The sequence below is a fragment of the Cervus elaphus genome, chromosome 25, assembly GCF_910594005.1.
Source record: "Cervus elaphus chromosome 25, mCerEla1.1, whole genome shotgun sequence".
In the NCBI taxonomy this organism is placed as follows: domain Eukaryota; kingdom Metazoa; phylum Chordata; class Mammalia; order Artiodactyla; family Cervidae; genus Cervus; species Cervus elaphus.
Genome location: NC_057839.1, coordinates 37,427,069 through 37,452,188, shown reverse-complemented (window position 1 = coordinate 37,452,188; position 25,120 = coordinate 37,427,069). Strand labels below are relative to the sequence as shown.

The 25,120-nt window shown below is 35.4% G+C and overlaps 1 protein-coding gene across 3 annotated transcripts in view; it reads right to left on the bottom strand.

Moving 5' to 3' along the window:
* FYB1 (FYN binding protein 1) overlaps nucleotides 1-25,120 on the bottom strand; it is a 164,313-nt gene that overhangs the window by 18,992 nt on the left and 120,201 nt on the right. For 2 of the 3 annotated variants that reach the window (XM_043887611.1, XM_043887612.1), the window contains 10 exons: nucleotides 16,480-16,526; nucleotides 14,273-14,292; nucleotides 13,756-13,790; nucleotides 12,648-12,768; nucleotides 9,895-10,054; nucleotides 9,233-9,377; nucleotides 4,647-4,669; nucleotides 3,516-3,582; nucleotides 2,366-2,503; nucleotides 692-717 (listed from right to left, as the gene is read on the bottom strand). In XM_043887611.1, the coding sequence (XP_043743546.1) occupies nucleotides 692-717; nucleotides 2,366-2,503; nucleotides 3,516-3,582; nucleotides 4,647-4,669; nucleotides 9,233-9,377; nucleotides 9,895-10,054; nucleotides 12,648-12,768; nucleotides 13,756-13,790; nucleotides 14,273-14,292; nucleotides 16,480-16,526 (782 nt within the window). The remainder of the gene's footprint in view (nucleotides 1-691; nucleotides 718-2,365; nucleotides 2,504-3,515; nucleotides 3,583-4,646; nucleotides 4,670-9,232; nucleotides 9,378-9,894; nucleotides 10,055-12,647; nucleotides 12,769-13,755; nucleotides 13,791-14,272; nucleotides 14,293-16,479; nucleotides 16,527-25,120) is intronic. The other variant, XM_043887613.1, reaches the window with a different exon arrangement.

Sequence of the window (25,120 nt, the reverse complement as noted above, 5' to 3'; positions counted from 1 at the left end):
ATTGTTAGATGAAAACAAAGTCAGATAAACAGTCTGGAAGAATAGATTATCTTTGTGTTTCGTTTGCGTTTTCAATTTATTTATAGATTAAAATAAACTTTTTGAAAGCCTCTTAATATTCTTGCAAGACATTTTATTTTGTTCAAATAAAACTTAAGAAAATTCTTTAAGTCTCAGCAGGGGTAAAAAAAATAAGATGATCAAAATTGTACAAAAAAAAAACTATTTTACATTTACCAGTGGAAAAATTTCCAAAGATAATATAAATGATACAATTTTAAAAATCAAAGAAATTTAGATTCAGAAGGATCTTGGTTGCACATAGTGTGGCATGTATTTAGAACTCTTTTTGCAGAAATCTAATAACATCAAACTCTGACTAAATTGGGGTGGGATCTATAAGGACTGTTGGGGCCCATCTCTACTCACTTGTCCCTTTCTCCATAGTGATCCTGTGACTGGAAGAACTGTTTAAAAATCACTGATAGTTAAAAATTTCCTTTCCCCACTATTTCACTGTTGAGAAACTGCGACCATCCCAGGTGCAGTTACTTGACAAAGTTATACAGTTTATTATTTTCAGAGTCAGGACTTTAATTTGGATAGCGTGACTAAAGCGATCGCTTCTGCTACCCTATCTGCAAGAAGCGAGATATAAAATCTATTAACACAATTAGTTTTTATTACTTACCCACTTGTTTAGGAGGAGAAGGGAAACTGGAAAGAAAATGAGAACATAATTATAATCAGACCAATATAAAAACAGAAATTGGGTCTCTTATTTAGGAAAAGCATGAATAAATAACAGCCTTGAGGCTTATAAAGGCTAATTAATCTGTTGAGTATTATTCCTTTCTCATCCTCCATTTCTCTGCTGAGTCCCAAGATTTTGTCAATCAATTTGGAATTTAGCAAGACTTTTTGTGAACTCTGGTATTGGCCAAACAAATCAAGAATCATGACATCCAGTGGCTTATTTTTCTCACTGTCACTGGACCAATGTTTTTGAATTTGTTCTATGAAGTTTGGGCATATTATCATACCAGAGTAAATGAAATGATCTAAATATTTCAGTCATTGCAGTGTAGCTTCAGATGAAAACTGTTTGTTTGACTCAAAGAATAGGAATGTAGGGTCAAAATCAACAAAAGTCACAGGAATCTTCATGTAACCATAGTATTGTATGGTCATATGAAGATCATAGTATGACATAATATTGTTTGATAATATGTACACATATATCCCCAAACAGAAGAATGGTGAATAAGAGAGGAATATCCACTGAAACCAGAGAGTGACAACTTATTAATAGAAGTGATTTGAAATCAGGATTGGGTGACTTTTAGTTGCAACAGAAAAAAAACCTGTGTTTTTATTACTTTCTGAACTTGAAACACACATACACACATAACTGGAAGAATGGTGCACAGTTACACTAAAGTGTGAGAGGTCATTAGTAAAAGTGATTTAAAATCAGAATTAGCTGGTGTGTTATTGAGCAAAAAAAAAATTTGCTTTTATTTCTAAGTGAGGACTACATATGAGTAATGATACATGAAGAGAAGATTTGCTATGTTTACTTACAATTTTAAGTATCTCATTTATTGGGTGTTGTTTTAGTGTCTCACAAAAGGATTTAAAACTAGGAATTCTGTGTGTAATTAACATCTTATAAAGACTTCTGTTAAAGTGTGGTGAGTCTATTAGTATATATAAAACAATAAAAATTTGAGTGTACTTAAGGTCCTTCAAATTTATACACATGGAACTTATGCTAAAAGATTATTTTTGTATAGAAAGATAAAATGTATGCTTTAGTCTTATTTATACAAACTGAAGATACTTAGAATAATTTTAGTATAGGACAAACATGTAATTCAAGTGGAATTACTATGTCATTATTGCGAAAGTTACAAAGACTTTAGATACTGTACTTAGAGAAAAGAAATTCCAAATTTTGTCCTTTTTTTCCTATAAATTAACTTTTAAAAGAGAATGTATATTTTGAATAGTCAGTATAAAATATTATATAATAAAATGTAGTGTTGGAATTGTGACCTTTTAGATGTGATCTACAGCTTAAAAAAAGGTCCTACTAAATGGAGGTTGAGTGTATGTATGCTTGTGGATTTGTGCATGTTTGAAAGGAAAACAAAATACATTTTTGACGCATATGATGATTTTATGTAAATGCACGAGTTTAAAAGTGACACAGTAAATGAGACTAGAATGACTAATGGAAAAACACATTAAAATTTCTTAAGACTGTCAGAATTTGGTTACTGGTTATAAAATATTAGTAGCATTTGATTAAATTATTAGTGTAGTTATTGTGCACTGGATTTGGTGGTTGGTTGACTCTTACGATGAACCTTCATCATTGTCTGACTCAGAGTCTTTAGGTTTCTCTCGTATACTTTTCTTTCTGTCATCTTTTCCCTTTAACATCTTCAAAATCCCCCAGGACCAGGTGTTACTCTTCTCTTCAACCTGTAGTGTGGAGCTTTGGAGCATGCAGGCATTGATCAGATTTTTTATAATTATACTGTGTTGATCATTCAGGCTATAAGCTACTTATTGTATTCAACAAGATGAAGCTATTAAGTTTATAAGTCATGGTCTTTGAATACTGCTGTGACTAGGTAAATAGTAGGCAAGTTATTTTCGCCTATTTGGTAGATTTCTTAAACCTTGTTTCTTAAACCAGTGAGCTGAGTCAAAAGTTTTAAACATCAATTTAGCTTTGCTATGATTAAAAGTAAGTTGCTATTAGATTAAAATTTTAAAATATGTATTTAAATTTTAAAATGCACCACTTCAAAAGTTTAAACACCTAAAGGATTAAGTTTTCAATATTGCCACATACAGCCACAGATAAACATACGATCTCAATTTATTTGGATTGCTTACAACTATGATTATTATACAAGGGCTTCCCTGGTGGCTCAGATGGTAAAGAATCCACCTGCGATGCAGGAGACCTGGGTTCAATTCCTGGGTTGGGAAGATCCCCTGGAGGAGGGCATGGCAACCCACTCCAGAATTCTTGCCTGGAGGATCCCCATGGACAGAGAATCCTGGCGGGCTGCAGTCCATGGGGTCGCAAAGAGCTGGACACGACTGAGCGACCAAGCACAGCACAGCACGTGATTATGATACAAAGGCTAGCCATGCAACTATAAACTTTCCAGAGATTATAACAAAAATGAAGTATTGATTGATAAATAAATGATTGGGAAAAGTTTGAATACTAGTAACCCTTACCCCTTTTCCGTTTCACTCCTTTTGACATAGTTGTCAAGATTCCAAGTGGTATATTCCAAACAATATACCATTTCATTTGAAGTGCGGTATAATTACAATTCCTCATTTGCCATTGCTGTTAATCAAACATTTTTGGTTATGTAACAGGGAACGCTACTTTCTGCTTTTTATTCTAACTAGAAATCAAAACCAGTGACAATTTCAGTATATATAATATTTTGCAAAGAGGCAATTAAGCTGATTATTCTTACCCATCAGCAGCATCCTCCTCTTCTATCCCATCATAAATATCATCATCTGGGGGAGGTGGGAACATCCCTTCATGTGAATTAGGGGGAAAAAAATCTGTTAATTTTGTAATTTGGTCACAAATGCTCACTCAAAATTTGATAATAAATGTCTTATGCGAAATAAGATGCAGAGAGCATCTTATTTTTATAGCAATTATTTAAATTAAAATAGCTTTATTTTCCCACTCTTACACAGAGGTAAATTAATTTTTTAACATTATTTTATAAGGAATTCTTAGAAGTGAACTGTAAAAATATGAGGGATGATATAGAGTACTGTGCACTGGAGGTGACAGAAGTGGGAGAAATAACTGAGAAAAAGTAAAATTAAACAGAGGATGGAGTTAAAATTTATTGTGGGAAAAGAAGGGAAAAGTTGATAAGAAAAACTTAATTAGTACTAAGGAGACATTCAGAAAAAAGCATTGATCAAGATGTAACTAAAGGAAAGCTAATGAAAAGTGACTGTAAACATTGATGGGAACTGGGACAAAGAAAAGAATGGAAGGTGACTTTTTCATTTCTTTATTTCATTTCATCAAAGTAATATTTTAAAAGTTAAACCTTTGCTTGATTTGTTATCCTATGTTTGCTATTTGACAAATATTTATTTAACAAATGTTTACTGACTACCTTCTTTGTAAAAATATGTGCAATAAAGTTGAAATTAGATTTTTAAGATGAGAATTTCAGCACTGCCAGGTATTAGCAACCCTTATTTTGTTGATGGGATAATGAGAAGTCTTTAGGAGTTATACTATGGTGACTATGTAAGGTATCATCCAAATAGGGACATTTCTGAAAGTGAAGGGGGATACTACTAGAAATTGTGCTCAGACAACTGGCACAAATCAAGACTGCCCTGGGCACACTGGAAGTGGAGTCACCCCATGACCCATAACGTGGAAGAAAGAAGTGACTTACTCAGGGTCACTCAGTGGCCAGGACTGGACTCCATGTCATTGATTCCCAGTCCATTGTTCTTTCTACCACATTAAGATCCTCCTCATTATTTGCAAACAAGAGCATTTTGTCATTAATATATACAAGAACGTCGAAGACTTGAGAAACTGATAAAAGTGTGTAGCTTACCTCCACTTCCACTCTGACTGTGGCTAGGAGAAAAAGAGTAGACATTAATTGATATATTAATTATTTAGCTATCAGGAAAGGAAGTACATATTGAGAAGTTAAATGAGAGAAAAAAATAACATTCCAGTCAACAGTTATCAGGATGTTATTTACAATTGTCAAGATATAAAAACAACCTAAATGTCCACCAACAGATGAGTAGATAAAGAAGACGTAGTGTATAAACACGATGGAATGTTATTCAGCCATAAAAGAATGAGATTTTGCTATTTGCAACAATACCAGTGGACCTGCGGGGTATTATATTTAGTGTAATAAGTCAGAGAGACAAATACTGTATGTTGTCACTTATATATGGAATCTAAAAAATAAAACGAATGAATGAATATTACAAAACAAAAAGAGACACAGATATGGAGAACAAACTACTGGTTACCAGTGTTGGGGTGAGGGTAGGGGTTTAAGGAGTACAAACTACTATGTATAAAATAAATACGCTATAAGGATATATTGTACAGTATAGAGAATATAGTCAGTATTTTATAATAACTTTAAACGAAGTATACCTTATAAAAACATCAAATCACTTGTATACCTGAAACTAATATAATATTGTAAATCAGCTACTTTTTAATTAGAAAAAAGTTATTAGATGTTATATGTGAAAAGGAATAAAAATTGTTCCTTATTGTAATAGATAAGTAGTACCTAAGCAAAAAAAAAACAAAACTAATAAGAATCAAGTGAGATTCAGTACTCCATAAAGTTTTCTAAACAATGATATTGTTTGTTTCTAGCATTTTACCATAAGGCAGTTTTCAGATTATATAGTATTACATCACTCCATAGATGGACTTATTAAAAAAAGAGAGTATTATTCTAGAACCGTTACTGCATTAAATTCAATTTCCTCTCAATATCTTACAATTACAGCATTTAACTCTTAGTCCAATAGCATTACATTTTTTACAAAGGGGATACTTAAAAAAAATTTGAAATCCTATTCGTGGGGCCTTTGTAGAGTGTAGCTCCTAATTCTCTAAATCTATATTTCTGCATTTTAAATTTCTTTCTATAACATTCTGTACCTCCCCTATCTTATAATTGTTTTCTTGCCCATTTCCCCACTAGATTGTGAATTGTGGAAAGCAAAGGAAGTCATTTAGTTCATTTTGCAGAAAAAAATTGAGGCTCTGAGAAATGAAGTGATATGACCATGTCCACTTTTGATTAATTGAAAAAATGACATAAGAATCTCAGTGTCCCACTTTCCTGTATGGACGACATCATTTTGACTACATCTCACTGTGCCCGCCGTGTCATCATTTTTGCCTTTTAGATAATCTTCCAAGAACAGATATCTGATGTTACAATCATATAGTATATTTATACATCATATGTGATCCTTAGCCTTAAAGTCAGAATAACTGTGAAGTCTACTGTTAATCTAGAAATAAAAAGTACTTTCACTAATGGAATTTCGGAGAAAAACACGCTATAAATGTCTTAATATACAAATAGAAGTGATTTTTGATGAAGCTTAAGTATATTCGCTACTTGCTTACAAACTATTTTCACACTCACTGTCTTCAACACTTTCCTCTGAGCATGAAGCAAGCATTTAGAATTATGAGAAAAACTGCCAATTTGGGTTGGCTGCCACTTCTGGCAAATACAACATATTCCACCTTGGAGATTTCATACCCAATTTCCAAAGAATTGGGTGATCACTATCAGGAACAAAGCCACTATATATTATTTGATTTCTAGAGCAGTTCTTCATTTTCTCTGGAATATAAACCATTGATCTGGTGAGCTAGAGGGAAGGGAAGGAGAATGTGAGAAAAGACCAGGAAAGAGAAAGAGGAAAGGATAAATGGCAGGAAAAAGGTTGGAAAACACACCTAGAAGAAAAGTTTTTTATATGACAAAGGAGTGGTATTTGCACTTGTAATTTCCTTTTGTTCAACTTTTCACTTTTATTACAAAAAAACAAAAAACAAAACTGCTTCATTGAGAAGAAAGGGAGAAGATCAGCTGCCAGGACCTGTGTTTTTTAAGCCTCCTGTCTGCTCTCAGAGTGTGGGGTATACTGTTGATTCTCCTAACCTGGAGAAATTGGGAAAGAACTTGTCAAGAACCTCCTGATAGGGGCCAGGAGGTATCTGGGGGAGGGAGAGGAGAGGATGGTGCTTTCTCTTATTCTTGCCAGGACGAGCTGCCAGCTATACTCAGCATCTTTCCTTGTTCTACTAAGGACAAAGCATGTTCTGTTATAAGATCTCTGCCAGCAGCAGCTGTAGTTTCAAAAAAAAAAAAACAACTTGTGTAGAAGTGATGTCTCTTCTTCCATTTTCTTATTAAATATGCATAAAGAAGGAATAGATGCTAGTAAATATTGTGGTGCTATACTTGTTTAAAATATTAATCAGTAAAGCTATACACTTCCTCTAACCCCATTTTATTAAATAGAAGATTCCTTTTCTGCTTCATGTTTACTAACTGGAGAGGTCTTGTAGAGCTGTGGTATGTATGGTGGTGGTGATTTAGTCACTAAGTCGTGTCAGACTCTTTGCAAACCCTGGACTATATGTAACCTGCCAGGCTCTTCTGTTCATGGGATTCCCCAGGCAAGAATACTGGAGTGGGTTGCCATTTCCTTCTCCAGGGGATCTTCCCGACTCAGGGATCAAACCTGGGTCTCCTGCATTGGCAGGTGGATTCTTTACTGCTGAACCATCTGGGAAGCCCTGTGGTATGTACAGACTAGTTAAAATGGAAACGGTAATAGCATTAGTTTTGGGAAACAGTCACTTATTATGAAGATAATGCTTCATTTTAAGGATATTATCCCTTTTTTGTGGATTTATTTATTTTCTCAGTATTTTCATCAGTGTAAATATATATATATCTCACTGGAGTTCCTTAATTCCAAAATGAGAGAAATTGTGTGTTTTTTTAAAAGATAAAAGACAAACATAAGGTACAGTGACATTGTTCAGTCGTGTCCAGCACTTTGCGACCCCATGGACTATAGTGTGCTGGGCTCCTCCATCCATGGGATTTTCCAGGCAAGGATACTGGAGTGGGTTGCCATTTCCTTCTCCAGGGGATCTCAGGCAGACTCTGCCATCTGAGCCACCAGGGAAGCCCAACATAAGGTATATATGCTGATAATATACGGGGTAAGACATACTCATGTCTAGAAAATTCTGTAACTCTCAGAATATGGCCAATTGGAACTCTGACTTCAAATTTGACATTTGCTAACTTCAAAGTAGGTCAAGGTGTTTCTTATTACTAAGGTCAATTTACAATCTGTAAACTCCAGTGCATACATGGCATGTTTTGATATATATTGCATAATTTATGATCATAATATGTTAAGACAGCATTGATATCAGACATTTTAGAATGATGAACTGCCAGAAAGCAATATAAGTTTAACTGATGCCATAAGCTCAAGACCGTAAAAGGGAAATTTAATTCTTTATGTGTTTCATAACTATTAGTATTAATAAGTATTAATATATTTCTATTTTGATTGTTTTACATTTTTAGAATGCTTAATAATAAAAACATTTTTTACTTTGAAATTTGACTTATAAAGAATGCAGACACATTTTTTTTCTCAAATGAAGATCTTGCATAGATCATGTGGGGAGGTTTCCCGATTTCACAAAGTGGGCATAGAAAAATGAGGATTCTTCGCTGGGTTGGAGATTTTCCTTCTCCTTTTCCTTCCTTTAAAGGGATTATGACTCTACCAGGAAAGGGAGATATTGGAGGAAAAAAGGAATGAAAGGAGAACAGAAAAGGAAGAAAAAGAAAGAACAAGGAAGATCAGAGCTAGGAGAATGAGACAGAAGAGGAGGCACTATAAAGGGAGCTGGAGACTGAGAAGCAAGAGAAGGAAAGTATGACAGAAAAGTTTGCCCTCCTCTTTGGTTCCTCTGGAAAGGATGTCTTGATCTGTCCCTCTGCCCCAAAAAGATGGTCCTGTAATTTTTCCGGGGAAGGTCACAGGTCCAATGGAAAGTTGAACCCTTAGTTGATTGCTAGGGATCATAGAGGATTGAGCTTTTACATTCTTACTCTTAAAGAGCAGAGATGTCATAAAAAAGCATTTCTATTTGTTATATTTTCAAATAACAATGACAAATACATTTATACTCAGATTTCAGAGAAAAATATTTTCTATTTTTAGAGCTAACTTTTATATCTCATGCTTCATATTTTACAAAGTCATATGTATTCTAGGCATATCCTTAAAGTCAAATCAGAATGAATATTGCAAAACAGTATATTGTATTGACAACACATCTGCCAATGACCCATTACATTTCAAGTAGTATTTAACACAAATAGCCAAAGAGTAAAAAATGAAGGACTATAGAGTTTCAAATGAGTTATCATCCATATTGAAGTGATTTAATTCAGTGGTAAATTAATTTAATTTACTGGTAATTTAACTTAGTGATAGAAAGTAGTAGGAAATTAGGAAAGTAAAATTCTAGTATCTTAAAACCCACAATCTCTGACAAAGAGATAGTTTGATTTGCTTTCCAATTTGTTTTTACATATACCTGCTAACATTTTCCTGCTCTGCAACGTCATCATACACTTCCTGGTCATCTTCAAATGGTCTTGATGAAAGAGCACCGAGACAGCCTTTTTTCCGTTTCAAGGAGTCATAGTCAATCTCTACAGCTGTTGTTTTAATATAGCCATCTACCAAAAGGGGAACAATTTATGTTCAGATAACTGTAGTTTAAATATCATGGAGTTGTGAATAAAATATCAATTGTACACTTTCTTTTTAAAATTTCCCTTTATTTCTTTGCTTGCAATTCTGACTTAAAGACTTGTTGACACAGCGTCACTGTGCTTTGTCAAAGTCTCGTGATGTTGTGCTTTGGGGTAAGTCAAGTCTGTTTTCAAGGTTCTAAAGTGATTCAGAAGAAACATTTTTGCTTTTTAACATCAATGAAGAACCTAATACTCTTTGCTCCTCTTTGGGATATTATATTTACATTTTTTCCCAACTAAAAATATTACACAAATGAGGTGAAGATGGAGCTATGTTTGTCATTTAAAATCTTCCTATTTTTGTCTACTCTGTAACATAATGCTACTTATGCTATGTAGCATAATGCAACTTAATGCTATGACTAGCTTTGGAAGAATTTTCACATTAAGATTGGCTCAAAAGAAAACACTTTGAAGTCGTAGAAAAATATGCACTCACATGACCCCCTGGCTGTTCTGCCCAGCCATTTTCCTTCAGGGTTGTCTGTGATGCGAATTATTTCAATATTCTCTCCTTGCTTGAAGCTCAGTTCATTCTTTCCTCCTTTGACATCACAGCAAGCTTTTGCTTGATGGATGACTTGAATAGGGCCTGTTAGCTGCAAAGAGAAAAAAAAAAAATCACAACCAGCTTCTTACTATTCACGAAATCCTTAAGGAATGCAGTTTTGAAAGACTAGGTCCACTACTTGCTAACCTGCTTATTACCAACATTTACAGGTTTGAACTAGAAGTTGAGGGTGAATGTTATTTCTGGTGAGGGTTCTTATAGGAGGGGCAAGGGGAAAATTGCAGAGGTCAGACAGAACCAGCAAAGAATAGGTACGCACATGTTCAGGGGCCAGGAGAGAATAGCAGTGATCTGTTGACCTCGGGAACTCTGTGAAAGATTTGAAGAGGAAGTGACTGAAAACCAAACACCACTTATGTATGCGACATGCTGGGTGCTATGTGTTTTTATGGGGTATGCTGGTGTTCTGCTTACTAGACAGAGGTTATTTCCCTCTCTGCTTTGTGCAATTATTCTGATGGTTCTCTGCAGGCTTAAAATAGCAAGAGAGAGAAGGATTAGTAGTGGTGGTAGGTCATACTTGTGAGAAAAACATTTTCTTTCCTTTTTTCAACTTCATGGTACTTGCTATCTATAAACTTGGAGTAGACATTACCTGCTATAAACAAGATAACAGTTTAGAAATAGCTTTGTGAATAAAAAAATAGCAAACGAATATTATGTGATGTTTTTATAATTAATATCCTGAATAGTACAGTGGTTTCTTGACAGCAGAGGAGTAATCTAGTTTAGAGCCCATGAATCCTAAAGTCCTAATTTCCTAATCTTTTGTCTTTCAACAGAATTTCTTGAATCTTTTGATATGCAAATATGCATCATGATTTTTGAAGAAGCTCTACTTTATTTATTGAACTTGTGATGTGATGAATTGTGAGATACCATCATTAATTATATACTACTAAGAAAGTAAACTAGCTTGATTTAAACTTTGATGTGCCAACAATGTTACAATGCATCCTAATTTCAGAATTTTAAAATGTGAAATATTTTGTCATAGAATTAATGAAATGTGGAACTGTATAACAGTTCTCACATTTATTTATTTAATTTGAACATCTATTAACAATTTTGTGGAAGGAATATAGCGTGTAAAGTCCTAGTCTTGACAAATGTTTGAGTTCATGTTTGGTGGTGTGATTTCATATCTTATCTTTTTCTTACTAACAAATATTATTTGAATTAATGAGTGGAACCATCCAAAACTGGCTTCTCCAAAAAAAAAAAAAACCCACAAGAAAAAGCTTCACCTAATTCCTTCAAAACTATAAACAATCTTTTCATAAAAAGTATGTTATAAAGATTTTCATTTAAGAAATTAATTTTCCACGTTTTCCACTTGAAAACTATGAACATTGGTAGCCATACATTCTGTATGAGTAAAATATTTTAATATTCATATTGCAGTCTTACTTTTGCTTATATATAGTAAGCAAAACTGAATGAGAACCTATAATAGACACCATGTATTATTTTATTTAATCCCATAACAAACTTTCAGGAGAAATATCGTCTACTCACTTTAAAAATAAGAATCTGAGGTTCAGAGAAGTTTAGCAATATGCCCATGATTATATAACTCACAAATGCAGCTGGAATTTGAATCCACATCTGTCCAACTGAGTCTAAGTTTTACATTTTCCCTGCGCCCCGCTGTTGCATCTTTGTTTCGCTATAATCAATACACTGGGAAATTATATATAAGCCAGATTTTTATAATTCAAACCATATATTAAATGTTCTGGAGGAACTAAATATTTAAAGGAAACTTGATATGAATCCTTTTCAAAGTGAAGAATAGTTTTGTGACTAGATAATCACTCTAAATATAGCTGACATACCAGACCCATACCAGATGGGCCATGTCATCAAAGCCTATCCAAGAGAGTATAGCCAGCAAGTATAGTGTTAGCAGTAGTAGTAATAGGAGTCATTCAGTTAGGATGAAAGATCAGAGAAGACAGAGATCAATGAGGAAGGAGAAACAGAAGGTATGAGAAGTCAGCATGTACATAGGCTTAAAGTAAAGGCATAGATGTGCATCAGGTCTAGACAGCATCAGTCAGGGTGGCTCACGGAGTTTTATTGAGACAGGTCTGCTTACTCCAGAGACACTTCTGTCCCACGCACCATCATAATACATGCCAGGGATATGTATGTGTGTGGTCCTGAGCCCATATTATGAGTAGGTTAATATGAAATGCTCAGTCGTGTCTGACTCTTCGTAACCCCTCTGACTGTAGCCCATCAGGCTCCTCCGTCCATGGAATTTTCCAGGTACGATGAAATGCATAATGAGGAGAGTCAGAATGGATTTGAGTAACTGAGTATTCATTCACTCAACTGACATAAAATTTCCTGAGCTTCCACCATATTTTGTTTAGATTTTATCCAAATTATAAGCCACATATTTTATTTGGATTTTATTGTATTGCATTTGTAGTGCAGGGATAATGGAGTGTAGTAGACAAAAACATTACTGTTATGAAGGAAGTTACTCTACAGAAAACAATGATTAAGTAGTTGTCCAACAATGTAAGGTTTCAAAAAATGGTGCCCCTTTTGTATGAAAGTTATAAAAAGAGAAGTTACTCTTTTTCACCCATCAGCAAGCAAGCTCTTACTTTAAATTTCTTCTTTATTTCTTGTTCTTTCTTTTCTCTCTCTTTCTGTTCTTTTTTCTCCAGCTCTAATCTCTTCTTTTCCTCCTTTTCCCTTTTCTTCTCTTTTTCTTTGGATGTGTCTCTGTGGATAAAAATTTGGCTGTTTCAGCACCTGCAGGCATTTATGTGTTAGGGCTCACTATTCAGAGAGGTTCCTACCCCAAACAGAAGATAGTATGTGGAATAGAGGTGAAGGTACAAAGCTAAGTCTTGTCAAAATTCCTGGGTGTGTGAGACTGTTCTTAAAACCTGCAGGAGGCATTCAAAGGAGGATGCCTTCCAAAGGCCCCGCTACCTTTACAACCCCCGAGGGCAAGTGGAAGTCATTGTTATAAAGGTTCCTGTGGCCTGTCAGCATGAATACAATTAAACCTACCCCCCTACTCTCGCTCACAAGAGTACACTCACTGGTACAAGTTCACATACACATATTCACTCGTACTCAAAGGTACAAATCTTCACTTAGAAACTTTACTCAGAATTAGCTGAATTCTGGGTAGGGAAGATTAACATATTTGAATCAACAAAAGATAAAATAAGAGAACATGCTCATTTTTATTTTCACTCATTTGCTAAGAAATTTCTTAATCCTGGGCCACCCAGAAACCCACTTGGAAACTTTTTAACATCTTTCTTCTCAAGCAGGTTAAAACTTTGGGATTCAGTGCTGTGTTAAATCATCTCTCAGAGCAGAATTTTGAGATAAAGTACTGCCTAGGTGAGGACATTGTAATATACACACAAACTCACTTGCCCAAAGACATACCGAGAGCAAGAAATACAGATTCCTGGCCCTGTAATTCCCTGCCTGTGGGCTGTCTAGTGGGTTGCAGGCCTCTGACCTCTCACACAATGGCATTTTAACAGAGTCCTCTGTAAAATCCTTTGACAAGAAAGGAATCTTTAGTCCTTTGTATTGAAATAAAGGTTATCATTATACGCCCGTCATTTGAACAGTTGAACTTTCCCCCTCCTAGTATTGAATATCCATTCATTCTCCCTCATACAAATTAGTATATTCATCTTAGAAGAAAAATATCATGGTAAAAAAAAAAAATGTAACTCATACATGTCTTCATATGTTTCTCCTTCACTCTCTTGTTCCTGTCGAGAAAAATATTAATAATGATTAATTGCAATTATTCAATAAAGGAACAAATATATACTACACTGCTCAAATACTCAGTAAAACAAACATAAATTTGTGTGTATGTTTGGCGTGTTTAATTTTTTTTTTTTTCCTTTTTGGAGACAGACTGGGAAAGGAAGCACAGAAAGATTTCATTTTATATCTTGCTATGTAATTCAGAGTTACAGCCAGACTTCAGTTTCTGTTTAGCATAACAAAATTACCGAGTCAGTGAAATGACTGGTGTTTAATGTCTCAAGCATTTCAGGTGAAATAAGATTGCAAGCATTAAAGTCAAAAAAAAAAAAAAAAAAAGATTGCAAACGGAAACATATTACCATTATTCTTAAGAGTTTTCATTTTTTGGTTTATGTCAGTAGAAAATAGATCACAGCAATTGTTACATATTCTAGTTACAGCAATATAATATGAGAAGAATAAAAAAAGAGAAACTAACCTCATCTAGATTTCCAGTACCTGAAGTGTTTAAAAAAAGGGATAGTAATTAAGAAGTGCTTTAATAGAGGATTGTTAGATGTAACATAATACTCAAAACAGTCCATAATGTTAACAGAATCTATACTTCACCAAAGGTTTAGAAGTACACAATAGAATATGTGGTTTAGATCCTTACTATGGCTTTTCTAAACCTTGTAACTTATTATAAAATAATTTCATTAGCTTTCATAAAATAATGCAAAAGTGAAAAAAACTGAACACTCTTTAGTCTCTTTACAAATGGACACTGAAAGCACCCATATTTGGTTTTTCGGGCTTGTGTGGAACACAGGCTTTACCAGAAAATCACAAGTTCACACTTTTTGACTCATTTGTTCCTAAGGATCCGCTTTCATGTATCAAACAAATCAAGTTAATTAGATTTTTTTAAAAGATATTTTACTGCTCAAGTAAGTGTTTAATAAAATCAACAAATTTTCAGGTATTAAGACATCATCTAAAACAGTAACAATAAAAACCTTGTGGAACTGATACATGAATGAATAGACCAGTAGAATAAAACAGAGAGCTCAGAGATAAAATTTAAATACACACAAATAGGAACACACATTTGTAGTTGTTTAGTTTCTAAGTCTTGTCTGATTCTTTTGCAATCCCAGGGACTGTAACCTGTCAGGCTCCTCTGTCTGTCAGATTTCCCAGGCAAGAATACCGGAATGGGTTGCCATTTCCTTCTCCAGGGGAGAAAAAAAAAATCTAGGTTTCTACCAATTCCTCAAAAGTGGACTGCAAACAATCAAAGACTAACTATAAAGGATAAAGTTCATAGAAGAAAATAGAAGAAAATATTTTTATTTCCTAGGGATAGGAATTCTTAAATAAAACTTTAAAAGTACAAACTACAAAGTATTAATAAATTTGATTATATCAAAACATATTTATGTTCAATGAAGGACAGTATGGACTAAGTTAATAGACAATGGACAAAATGAGAGAAGATATTTGCAGATATTTGCAATCCCTACAACTGCTGCTGCTGTTAAGTTGCTTCATTCGTGTCCGACTCTGTGTGACTCCATAGATGGCAGCCCACCAGGCTCCCCCGTCCCTGGGATTCTCCAGGCAAGAACACTGGAGTGGGTTCCCGTTTCCTTCTCCAATGCATGAAAATGAAAAGTGAAAGTGAAGTCGCTCAGTCGTGTCCGACTCCTAGCGACCCCATGGACTGCAGCCTACCAGGCTTCTCCGTCCATGAGATTTTCCAGGCAAGAGTACTGAAGTGGGGTGCCATTGCCTTCTCCACCCTACAACTGACATGGTATTAATATCTGGAATACAAAGGAACTCCTGCAAGTCATCCAGAAAAAGATACCAATCCCAAGAAAAAATGGTCAAGGAATTGGAGTTGGCAACTTACAGAAGAGAAAACCACAAAGGCTAATAAACAAATCAAGGTTTTGAACTCAATAGTAAGCTGAGATATGAAATTGAAACAAGACATTTTATACACAGAAGATTGGAAACAACTGGAAATCTGCCTCTGCACTGGTGGAAGGCAAGCATCTTGGAGTCCTCATGCCCTGGGATGGGACTACACACAGATGCAGCTCTTCTAGAAAGTACTCCAGTACTACTCAGTCAAAATGAATATGCCATAGCTTACAAGCAGTCACTCTACTCCTTGATACACATCTTAAAGGAAGGCTCTCAGGGATTCACATGGGGATATGGACAAGAAGGTGCACTAAACTATTAATATCATTTTCGGTAATAGTGAGTTGGAGGTGAAATATGCATAGGATGCATACCATAGAGAGCTGTGCAGTAGTTAACAGAAATAAATTAAATATACACATAATCACGGATGAGCCTCACAAAACACATTAGTCTGAGTGTAAAAAAAAGACCAGAATGAGCTATAATATGCTGTTTATGTAAATTGAAGTATATACATATACACACACAACAATATACAAAGAATGTGTACAAAATACATATACACACTAAGTGCATTAAAATATTTCACTCTGGTAAGAGAAGGAAGGAAAGAGAGTGGGTCGTGAAGAGAAAAGGGAATAAATAAGCAAAACGAGAGGGCTTGCATGGACTAATGATGATAATGACTCATTAATGACCCTATGAGAACAATTAACTCTAACTGTCATATCTGAGGGAACAAAAAATAAAACAGCATTTGCCTCTTACCATCAGAGTGCATGACACTATCTTGATTTTCTTCATTTACAGGGCCTCTGAAAACAAGAGAGAGGAAAAAGTGAAAATGGGATAAGTAGATGCTCCTCTTACAATGAAAAAGAAAAAAAAATAAAAGGATTATTTAAAAATAACTCTTGGACTTCCCTGGTGGTCCAGTGGTTGGGAATCTGGCAGGGGACACATGTTTGGTCTGGGAAGATCCCACACGTTTCAGGCAACTAAGCCTGTGTGCCACAACTACTGAAGCCATGCTCCACAACAAGTAAAAAACCACCACCACGAGAAGCCCATGCACTGCACTAGAGAGTAGCCTCCACTTGCCACAAGTAGAGAAACGCTGCGAGCAGCAACAAAGAGCCAGTGCAGCCAATAGTAACAATAAAAATAATAAAATCTTTTTATTTTTTATCTTTTTAAAAATAAGATAAAAATAACTCTTTTCTCTTTCATATCTACTCTGCTTTAAAACTTCAGAAGTCAGTAGAACAAGTTTTAGCTCTGTACTGATGCTGCTACTGCTGCAAAAAAGTGGAGAATTGGGGAACTTCTGTCCAGCACTGTCCATTCAAAGTGAGCACCTACAATTAATCCATAGTTTCAGGGCAGTAGTATGTTCTTCTGTTAAAAATGACAGTATATCAATAAGTCAATTCTGGGTTCTGATGGCAGATAATTGGCCGTACGGTATAGATTTCAAAGGCCATTAGTTTCAGTCCTGGCTCCTCCCCGCTTCTAGGTATTCTCCACCTGGCTTTGCTTCCATCAGTTGTGGCTTGGACTCCAAGGTGCTTCATTTCAAACCACTTCACTCCAACTGCTCATCAGTTCAGTTCAGTTCAGTTCAGTCGCTCAGTCGTGTCCGACTCTTTGCAGTTATCAATACCTGGGCCCCACGAATCCTTAATGATTTATGGACCCATCTATATTTTCTATTTCTATTCTTGGGTTGATCAGCATAGCTGGGGAAAATTGTCATCTTACTGATTCGGGAGATTACAAATAATTGACATTCAGTCTCAGCTGTACTCCCAACACTATCCTATAATCTCATTACATCTTTTTCCTAGTCAATCTTCTCTAATATCATTCTTCTCGATAACTATTCAAGACCTTCACTTCTTCCCTTAAATCTCCTATTTCTCTCCTTCCCTTTATCATTAGATGATTTTGTTTCTTATTTCATTATTTAGCTGTTATTGGGAGTGAACTCTCTTAAGAAAATACATTCCTTTAACTTCCAAGTTTATCTACAATTACACCCATCCTTACATCTCCTGACCAAAGTTCTTCTTTCCATCTGTGTTCTGAATGCTATCTGAATGATCAGTTATTTCACTCCTTTTATTTGTTTTCTTCTGTGTGTCATCATATCATTTATTTTTTATTATTATTGTTCTTCTTTCCCTCCCCATCCCTAAATATCTCACTATAGTAAGTCCTCTACAAACAAATCTTCAAGTTGCAAGCTTTCAAAGATGCAAATGTGTGTATGTGTTTGCATATCCAACTACGTCAGGAGTAAATGAAATTGCAGCTTGCCCTCCATCTCCTATTGCTGATGATCCTTCAGCTCTGCTATCTCCCACCTCTTCTCCCTCCTCCAATTAGTATCTCTTCTCGCCTGTTCACTCAATACCAGCCCCTGTATGTCAGCTATTGTCATGTTCTAGTGTATTTTGAAGATACTGTACCGTAAGAGTAAAAATATTTTCTTTTTGTGTTTGTTTTTCTATGTATTATTTATGTGAAAAGTATTATAAACCTATTACAGTAAGTACTATATAGCCCATTGCGTTAGTTGGGTACCGAGGCTTGTAGTTACAGCCTAAGCAGTACTTACAACCTAGGTTAGAACAAATGAACTTACGAGCTTCCTCGGAATGGATCTTGTTCATATGTAAGGGACTTATTGTACTGCTTCCTCCCTCAGCCCAAGTTACTCTCATTCATAAAGGACACACGTTTCTCTTCACTTTTCTAAATTCCACACATCGCCACAAGGACATCTTCCTCTTCCCAGTCCAAGTAGGAAAAACTGTCCACGCTCACTTTACTTGCTCTCCTCCCCTTGTTTCTTCATTGACTGCAAGCTAACTTCCTTCGCTAGTCCTTCACTGAAACTACTCTTAAGAGGCTTAATTACTGAATCCACTAAACACTTCTCAGCCTGCAGCTTCCTTGATTGCTTTGTGGCCCTTAACACCATATCGGCTATTTTGCCTTCCTGGAGCCTCTTTTGGTTCCACGAGAAAGCTCTTCTTGCTCATCTATTGTCTCTCTGGTCTTGATCCCACAATTTTCCTTGTGGGTTAGTTTCCTCTGACTTCTCTTTTAAGTGATGGTGTTCTTTTGTGTTCTTGTCTTGGCTTCCTCATTTTTTCCCTTCTACCTTTGCCCCTAGATGGCCTTATATTCTCATATGCTTCCTTACCTTCACAAAGTATTTTAATGTTGGTGACTTCACATTGAAATGTCTAGCCCGTAGAGAATCTCATATTCTTTGTTTCAGACACATCTATCTATCTATCATCTACCTATCTATATATTCATTTTTCTATCTGTGTTTATAGGTCCCACTGATGGTTCTACATTAACATCCCTGAAGCTGAGGTTTTCCTTTCTCATTTCAGCCTAAATCTATTTTTCCTACTCAGTTTCTTACCTTGGTGACTGGCACCACAAATTCACTTCACCACCCAAGCCTCACTCAAAAAGTGAGAGCCTTTATTTCTCATTCTTTTACAATGCTATGTCAAATTAACCAAGTTCTGTCAGTTCTACATATTTAATATCTCCTATAATACACTTCCCCTTCCATCTCTCTCCCCTGTCCTGCTAGACACAAGAGCAGGATTCTACCATCACTAGTGTGGACCCCTATAGTGGCCTTCTGGATAGTCTTCTAGTAACGAGTGACTGAACTAAAGTGAACTGAACTCAACGAGAATTGTGCTTCATCTTTTCTACCCTTAAAGTCCCTTCTTTATGCAGCTGTCAAAGTGATCTTTCTAACGTGAAATAATACCATTTAAAGAATGTGAACAGGAAAAGCCTTGCTATCACTAAGGCCATAAAAAAGGCTTAGTGGGTGTCCTTGTGACTCTGGAAGAAATACCTTAGATACATATATGTAATCATAAACTTTTATCTAATAAAGTCACTCAAAAATTGAACATTTAAATATTAACATATATGCCTAGCTTACTATCTAGGTAAGTGTGAATGGCCAGTGAGATTGATAATGACACTTGTTTTTCTTAGTTGGCGTTTTTAGATCTTAGAAGATTCAGAATTATACAGAAAGGATGAAGTAATTCAAACCCATGATACAAAAATCTGTGAAATAAGTTTTCTAATCATTGGGACAATAATGTATGTTCAATATTTTAAGTGTTGTTATGTTTAAGAAATTTGTTACATTAGATATTCATGAGTTAGGCTTATTATTTTAATTGAAAAGTAAGGACTCTTAAGTGTTGAATGTCTATGATTGCTGGCCTCGCAAAACAGAGTCAGCTAAAGCTATGAGCTCCTGATAAAAAAATCCACCGTCACCTAGGAAGGAGTCTTATGTCTTACCTAAACAAAGAAAGAAACACATTTAGATAATAGAACGAAATTCGATCAAATGCTTGTCTATATCCAACAGCCAGTTTACAGAGGAATGGGGGGCACATAAGCTTACTGTAAGGGAGCCATCAGCACAGGAGAGACTGTGGGCAACTACAATGCCCACCAACAACTTGATGTATTCAACAAATAAACTGCAGTAAGTAAAAGAAAGTAATACAAGGGGAACCTATAGCTTGAAAGAGAATTGCAAAACATGTAAGCCATAGACTTTGCTTGGATTCTTACTCAAACAAACAAAAAAACCCACCCAGGATTTAAGAGACAACTGAATAGTGGCTTGATGTTTTATATTAATACAAAGGGTCTATTTTTAGGAATACCTACTGAAAGATTTACCAGCGTAATTATATGATGTTTGATATTAGTTTCAAAATAATATGAGACGAGAGAAGTGGGTAGTGTGTAGATAAAACAAGATTGGTAGTGAGCTTATAATTGTTGAAGCTGGGGAGGGGTGTATGGGTACTCATTACATTATTCTCCTTGCTTTTTATATGCCTAACATTTTTTTAACATAAATATGTTTCTTTAAAAGTATCTGAAAAATCCAATTGTAAATGCAATTGGATTATTTAAAGGAACTGGATATGATATAATGGATTTATGAGTTGTTTACAAGTTCTTGGGAGGGTTTTGCTGAGTAAAGTTATGAAATTTGTTCAGTCAGGCATCAGAAATGCTTAAAAATAAAATTCAGTATGTAAATTCATACATGCAATGTCAAACACGTAAAGGAGTTTAATTGCTTAAGTTTATTATGAGCACAAGTATTGATATGAAAGAATTTAGTCTGAGTTGTCCAATCCTTTATCAAAGATCCCCCTGAAAATAATCATTTTTATTGAAATAAAAATTACTAGGTGTATAAATAGCATAGCAAGTTATGTGAATTTAAGTACTTAAAATAAATTAGGCCTTTTCACTATTAACTTTAGTGAATTGAGTATTAATTTAAAGCATAAGAGTATTAATTTAAAACATAACACCTCAGACATCAAAATACATTGACATTCTATAGAATAAAGTCTATTGTCCTTTTCATAGTGTACAGGTCCGTAAGATGAGTCCTGCTCTTTTACAGTTTTATTTTTCATATTTCCTCTTCTTACAGCATCTTCTTCAGATATTAACACTGAATTCACTTATTCTCTGAACATGTTCAGAGAATACTTAGCCCACGCTATTGGCTTTCTCTGGAGTAATCCTCGCTTCTAATCATCCCCTGCCGAGGCCCTCCTTAATCTTTAAGATTCTCCTTTAACACCCCCTCCTCTGTGAAGTTATCTCAACTCTCCCAAGCTCAGCAGTTGCTACTTCCATATGTCATACATTGCTCACTACAGAGACTATTCTGGATTACTATAATTATACAGCGATTACTTGCAGGTCTCTATTCTTACTATAAGATCATAAACCCTTAGTATGACGAGATTATGTCTTTGTTAGTTAATTTATTATTATGACTGTCATTTTTAGGAAGCTGTTAGATTAATTCTTGTCAGGTATAGGACTTTTGACTAAATTAATGCTGTCTTAGTAACACTAAAGCAAACTGTTTATTATTTTTGAAAATAATATTAAGTTAAAAAGACTACTGGACTTGCAGTTAACTTCCTGAAACACACGGAAGAGTAACAAATATTTGCAAAATGAAGATCTGTGTAGCATGCTCGTACATACGTACTTGCACTTAATGCAAACCATTTATTACTTGCAGGTAAGGTTTACATGCATATATATATTCATGGACCCAACATTATAGCATCTAAATTTTAGTTTTATATAGGTCTGAATTCAACACATATAGAACAGCAAAATATTCACTAAGTATGAAATAATGTTAAGAATAGGAATAACAGTGAAGAATAAAAGGAAGAAAGATGAGGGGGAGAAGGAGGTGAGTGTCATCGATAGACCCAGATCAAACTGTCACCAATTGTTAAAAAAAAAAAAAGTATTACAAGCATTGAGAAAAGCCAAACAGAGAAAAATAGACAATCAACGAAACCAGTCACAACCCAAGTCCTAGAAAATGAAACAGAAGGAGTGGGTGAAAAAGAAAAGGAGGCTTATCAGTTGTTACAGTAAGGACATCTATTCAAGAAGGTCTTTCATTATAGTTCTCTGTGTTTCTACTTTAGCATAAGGAATTAAAAAAGAAAAGCAAAATTAATTTAATGTTATGACTGTCATGCTCAGAAAGCTACTAGAGCTCTATATCCTGACTTTTAAAGATGGGAAGCTATTGACCTTTATACCTTATTTGCCACTCATGACCTTTATTCCGTGACTCTAGCATTTGTCAGTTTGATTTTTAAAGACAGAGGAAATCTAAGTGACACTTTGTTCCATGCCTGCCCTCACTGAAAATGAAATCCAGTGAATTTTTCTCTGGAACACGTCTTCCTGTATTTAACGCATGAGAAATTATACAACTATGATGACTTGTTTAAGCCAATGGACTTAGGTAAGTCTGTCTGGGAGTGCATGACTGATATGGCAAGTCTCAAATTTCAGAAAATGTTAAATATTTCTAACTAATAAAAAAGGTTACAATGCTGAATTCTTACATTTCCTCTAATTTTAGAGCCAGAAAAATCTCACACTGAGTAAGAATGACCTCAAGGTAAGATCTGGTTAAGCTTTCCTTTTTCAACCTTAGTCATTTCCATTAGTTGTTATTTCTTATTACTTCACTTTTCCTGTCTCATTACTATTAATAACCATGTAATTTGCTTTGTATACTAAAATATTCAACTATTGGTTCTATATTCATATGAAGAAAAAGTTACATTGTTAAAATTATAATTAATTTTTTAAAGTGGCACCAAGAAATATGTTACCCTAAAGAAGTTGATTTGAACAAAATGATAAACGAGCTCTTCTGACCCATTTCAGTTCCTCTTCAGACTATCTGAATAAAGTAGAAAATGGAGCTAGCTGCTTTCTGACCACTAGGTGGGGAAACAATACAATTTAAAATGCAGTATAACTTTGGCTTCAACTACTTTTTAAAAAAATATGTTTATTATTTTAAATTCTCACCTGCCTCCAATTTTTTACATTCTTAAGGCATTCTGACCTGAACGATATAATTACAAGTGACTTCTGGGAAGTAGGCAGGTAATAAAGGCCATGTGATCTCCTGAAATTCTTCCTTTGATCCACATTAGAAGTTCTTTTCCTTGCCTTAAGCAACACAGACTCCACACCCTGGGGGAAATGTGAACCTTATCAGTCATTTATGCCTCTGGGGAGCTGGTCCCTCACCTGAGCGCTGATTCTTGTTCTAATCCTTTGTTCTAGGAATGCACTTTCTCTGTGATCCTAACAATGTCTGACTTGAAGCATGGGGTATACGCCCACGACAAACATATATTTATAACTCAGAGCTCCCTTCCAGCTCTTCACTTCTTACATCTAATTGCCTCCTCAACATCTCTGCCTGCATGCACACCACAAGCTTTGAGCAACTATGTTGTCCCGATTTCCCCCACGCCCAAACTTGCTCACCTTCAGTCAATCTCATTCAGTCATGGACACATCATCCTTGGAGTTACTTAGGCTCAGAACCTTGGAGCTGCCCTGGATCCTCTTTTCCTTTCATACCCTAAGTCCAGATTCTGTGGTCTCTACCTTCAAAGTACATCCTGAATCTGGACCCCTGTCATCATCTCCACTGCACCATCCTGGTTAGAATATCTTGCCTGCATTTCTGTAGGATCTGCCTAACTGGTTTTCCTTCTTCAACATTTGCCTACTACCTTTTTTCAGACAACGATTAAGGTAATACTCACAAAACGTGAGCCTGAAAACATCACTGCTCCACTCAAGCTCTTCAGCATTTCCCACGTCACTTAGGATAAGAGCCATCATCTCTATCACGACCCGCAGGGCCTGCATGAGTCTGTCTCTACTACACTTTCCGTCTACTCAAGCCTCAGTTACCTCTTTCCGAGCCCCTAGACATTCGAGGACTTTGTTCTGTCTGTCCTCGCTGACTAGAATGGTCTTCCCCCAGATACCTGCATGCTTTAACGCCTTCACTTCCTTGAGTCTTTTCTCAAGTATAACTTCCTATAAAGGGAGCGACCCTCATCTCTCCTTTAAAACTTCAACACACTGTCCCCAGCACTCACACTGCACCACCTAACCTGCTCTACTTCATCCCATATCATTTGATATTTCCTAACATTCTATACTCTTTACTAGTTTATTATTTTTTCCCTTTTGTCTCCTGCCCCCTGCTTTATGTGAGTAGGGGTCTTTATTTTGTTCACTGATATTTCCTGAACTTCTATTACAAAGGCACGAAGTGGTGCCTCACAAAATATTACTAGAAGGGTGGTGGTGCAAAGAAAAAGCACAGAGACACCCGTCTTTCACAATTTTACTTAAAGATCATTCCATAAATTTCCCTCTCACATGAAATATAAATTTGTGAGCCTGACTATCAAGACCCATTTTACTTTCATTTCCTCTTTGTGTCTTTTCTAGCTTCCCCTACTTGGGGGGAAAGTTTCCAATTTAGATATTTCTTCATTTTGGATTTTACTTGGGCTCTCTGATGGGAGCCTGAAAGTCTTACACCATATACCACATTTTTACTTTTGAAAAAATAATCATCTTACAGATATCCCTTAGCTTTCATCTTCATCTGACATTTAACTTTTAGATGTGACAGTTCCAGCGAATCTAGGCAATGTAACATCTAAATTCTTGTTTCTCAGCTTCTTTTTTTTCTGAGAGTATACATTTTGAGGAGTTGGTAACTCTTAAATGAATCAGACTTTTGAATTAGGAGTCCTTAATAAAATGGAAATAAGGATGAAGTTAAGTTGATTACAACTGATGGATTTTGCTAATTTCTGATGTAAGCAATGTTACAAGCAAAAATTTGAACTTGGTTGGTTGGTGGGCTCTTTTTGACTTTGTAAGAATTTCCTACAAATGTGGGAAATTGACCAGCATCGGTAAGACACAGTAGTCCAGGCTA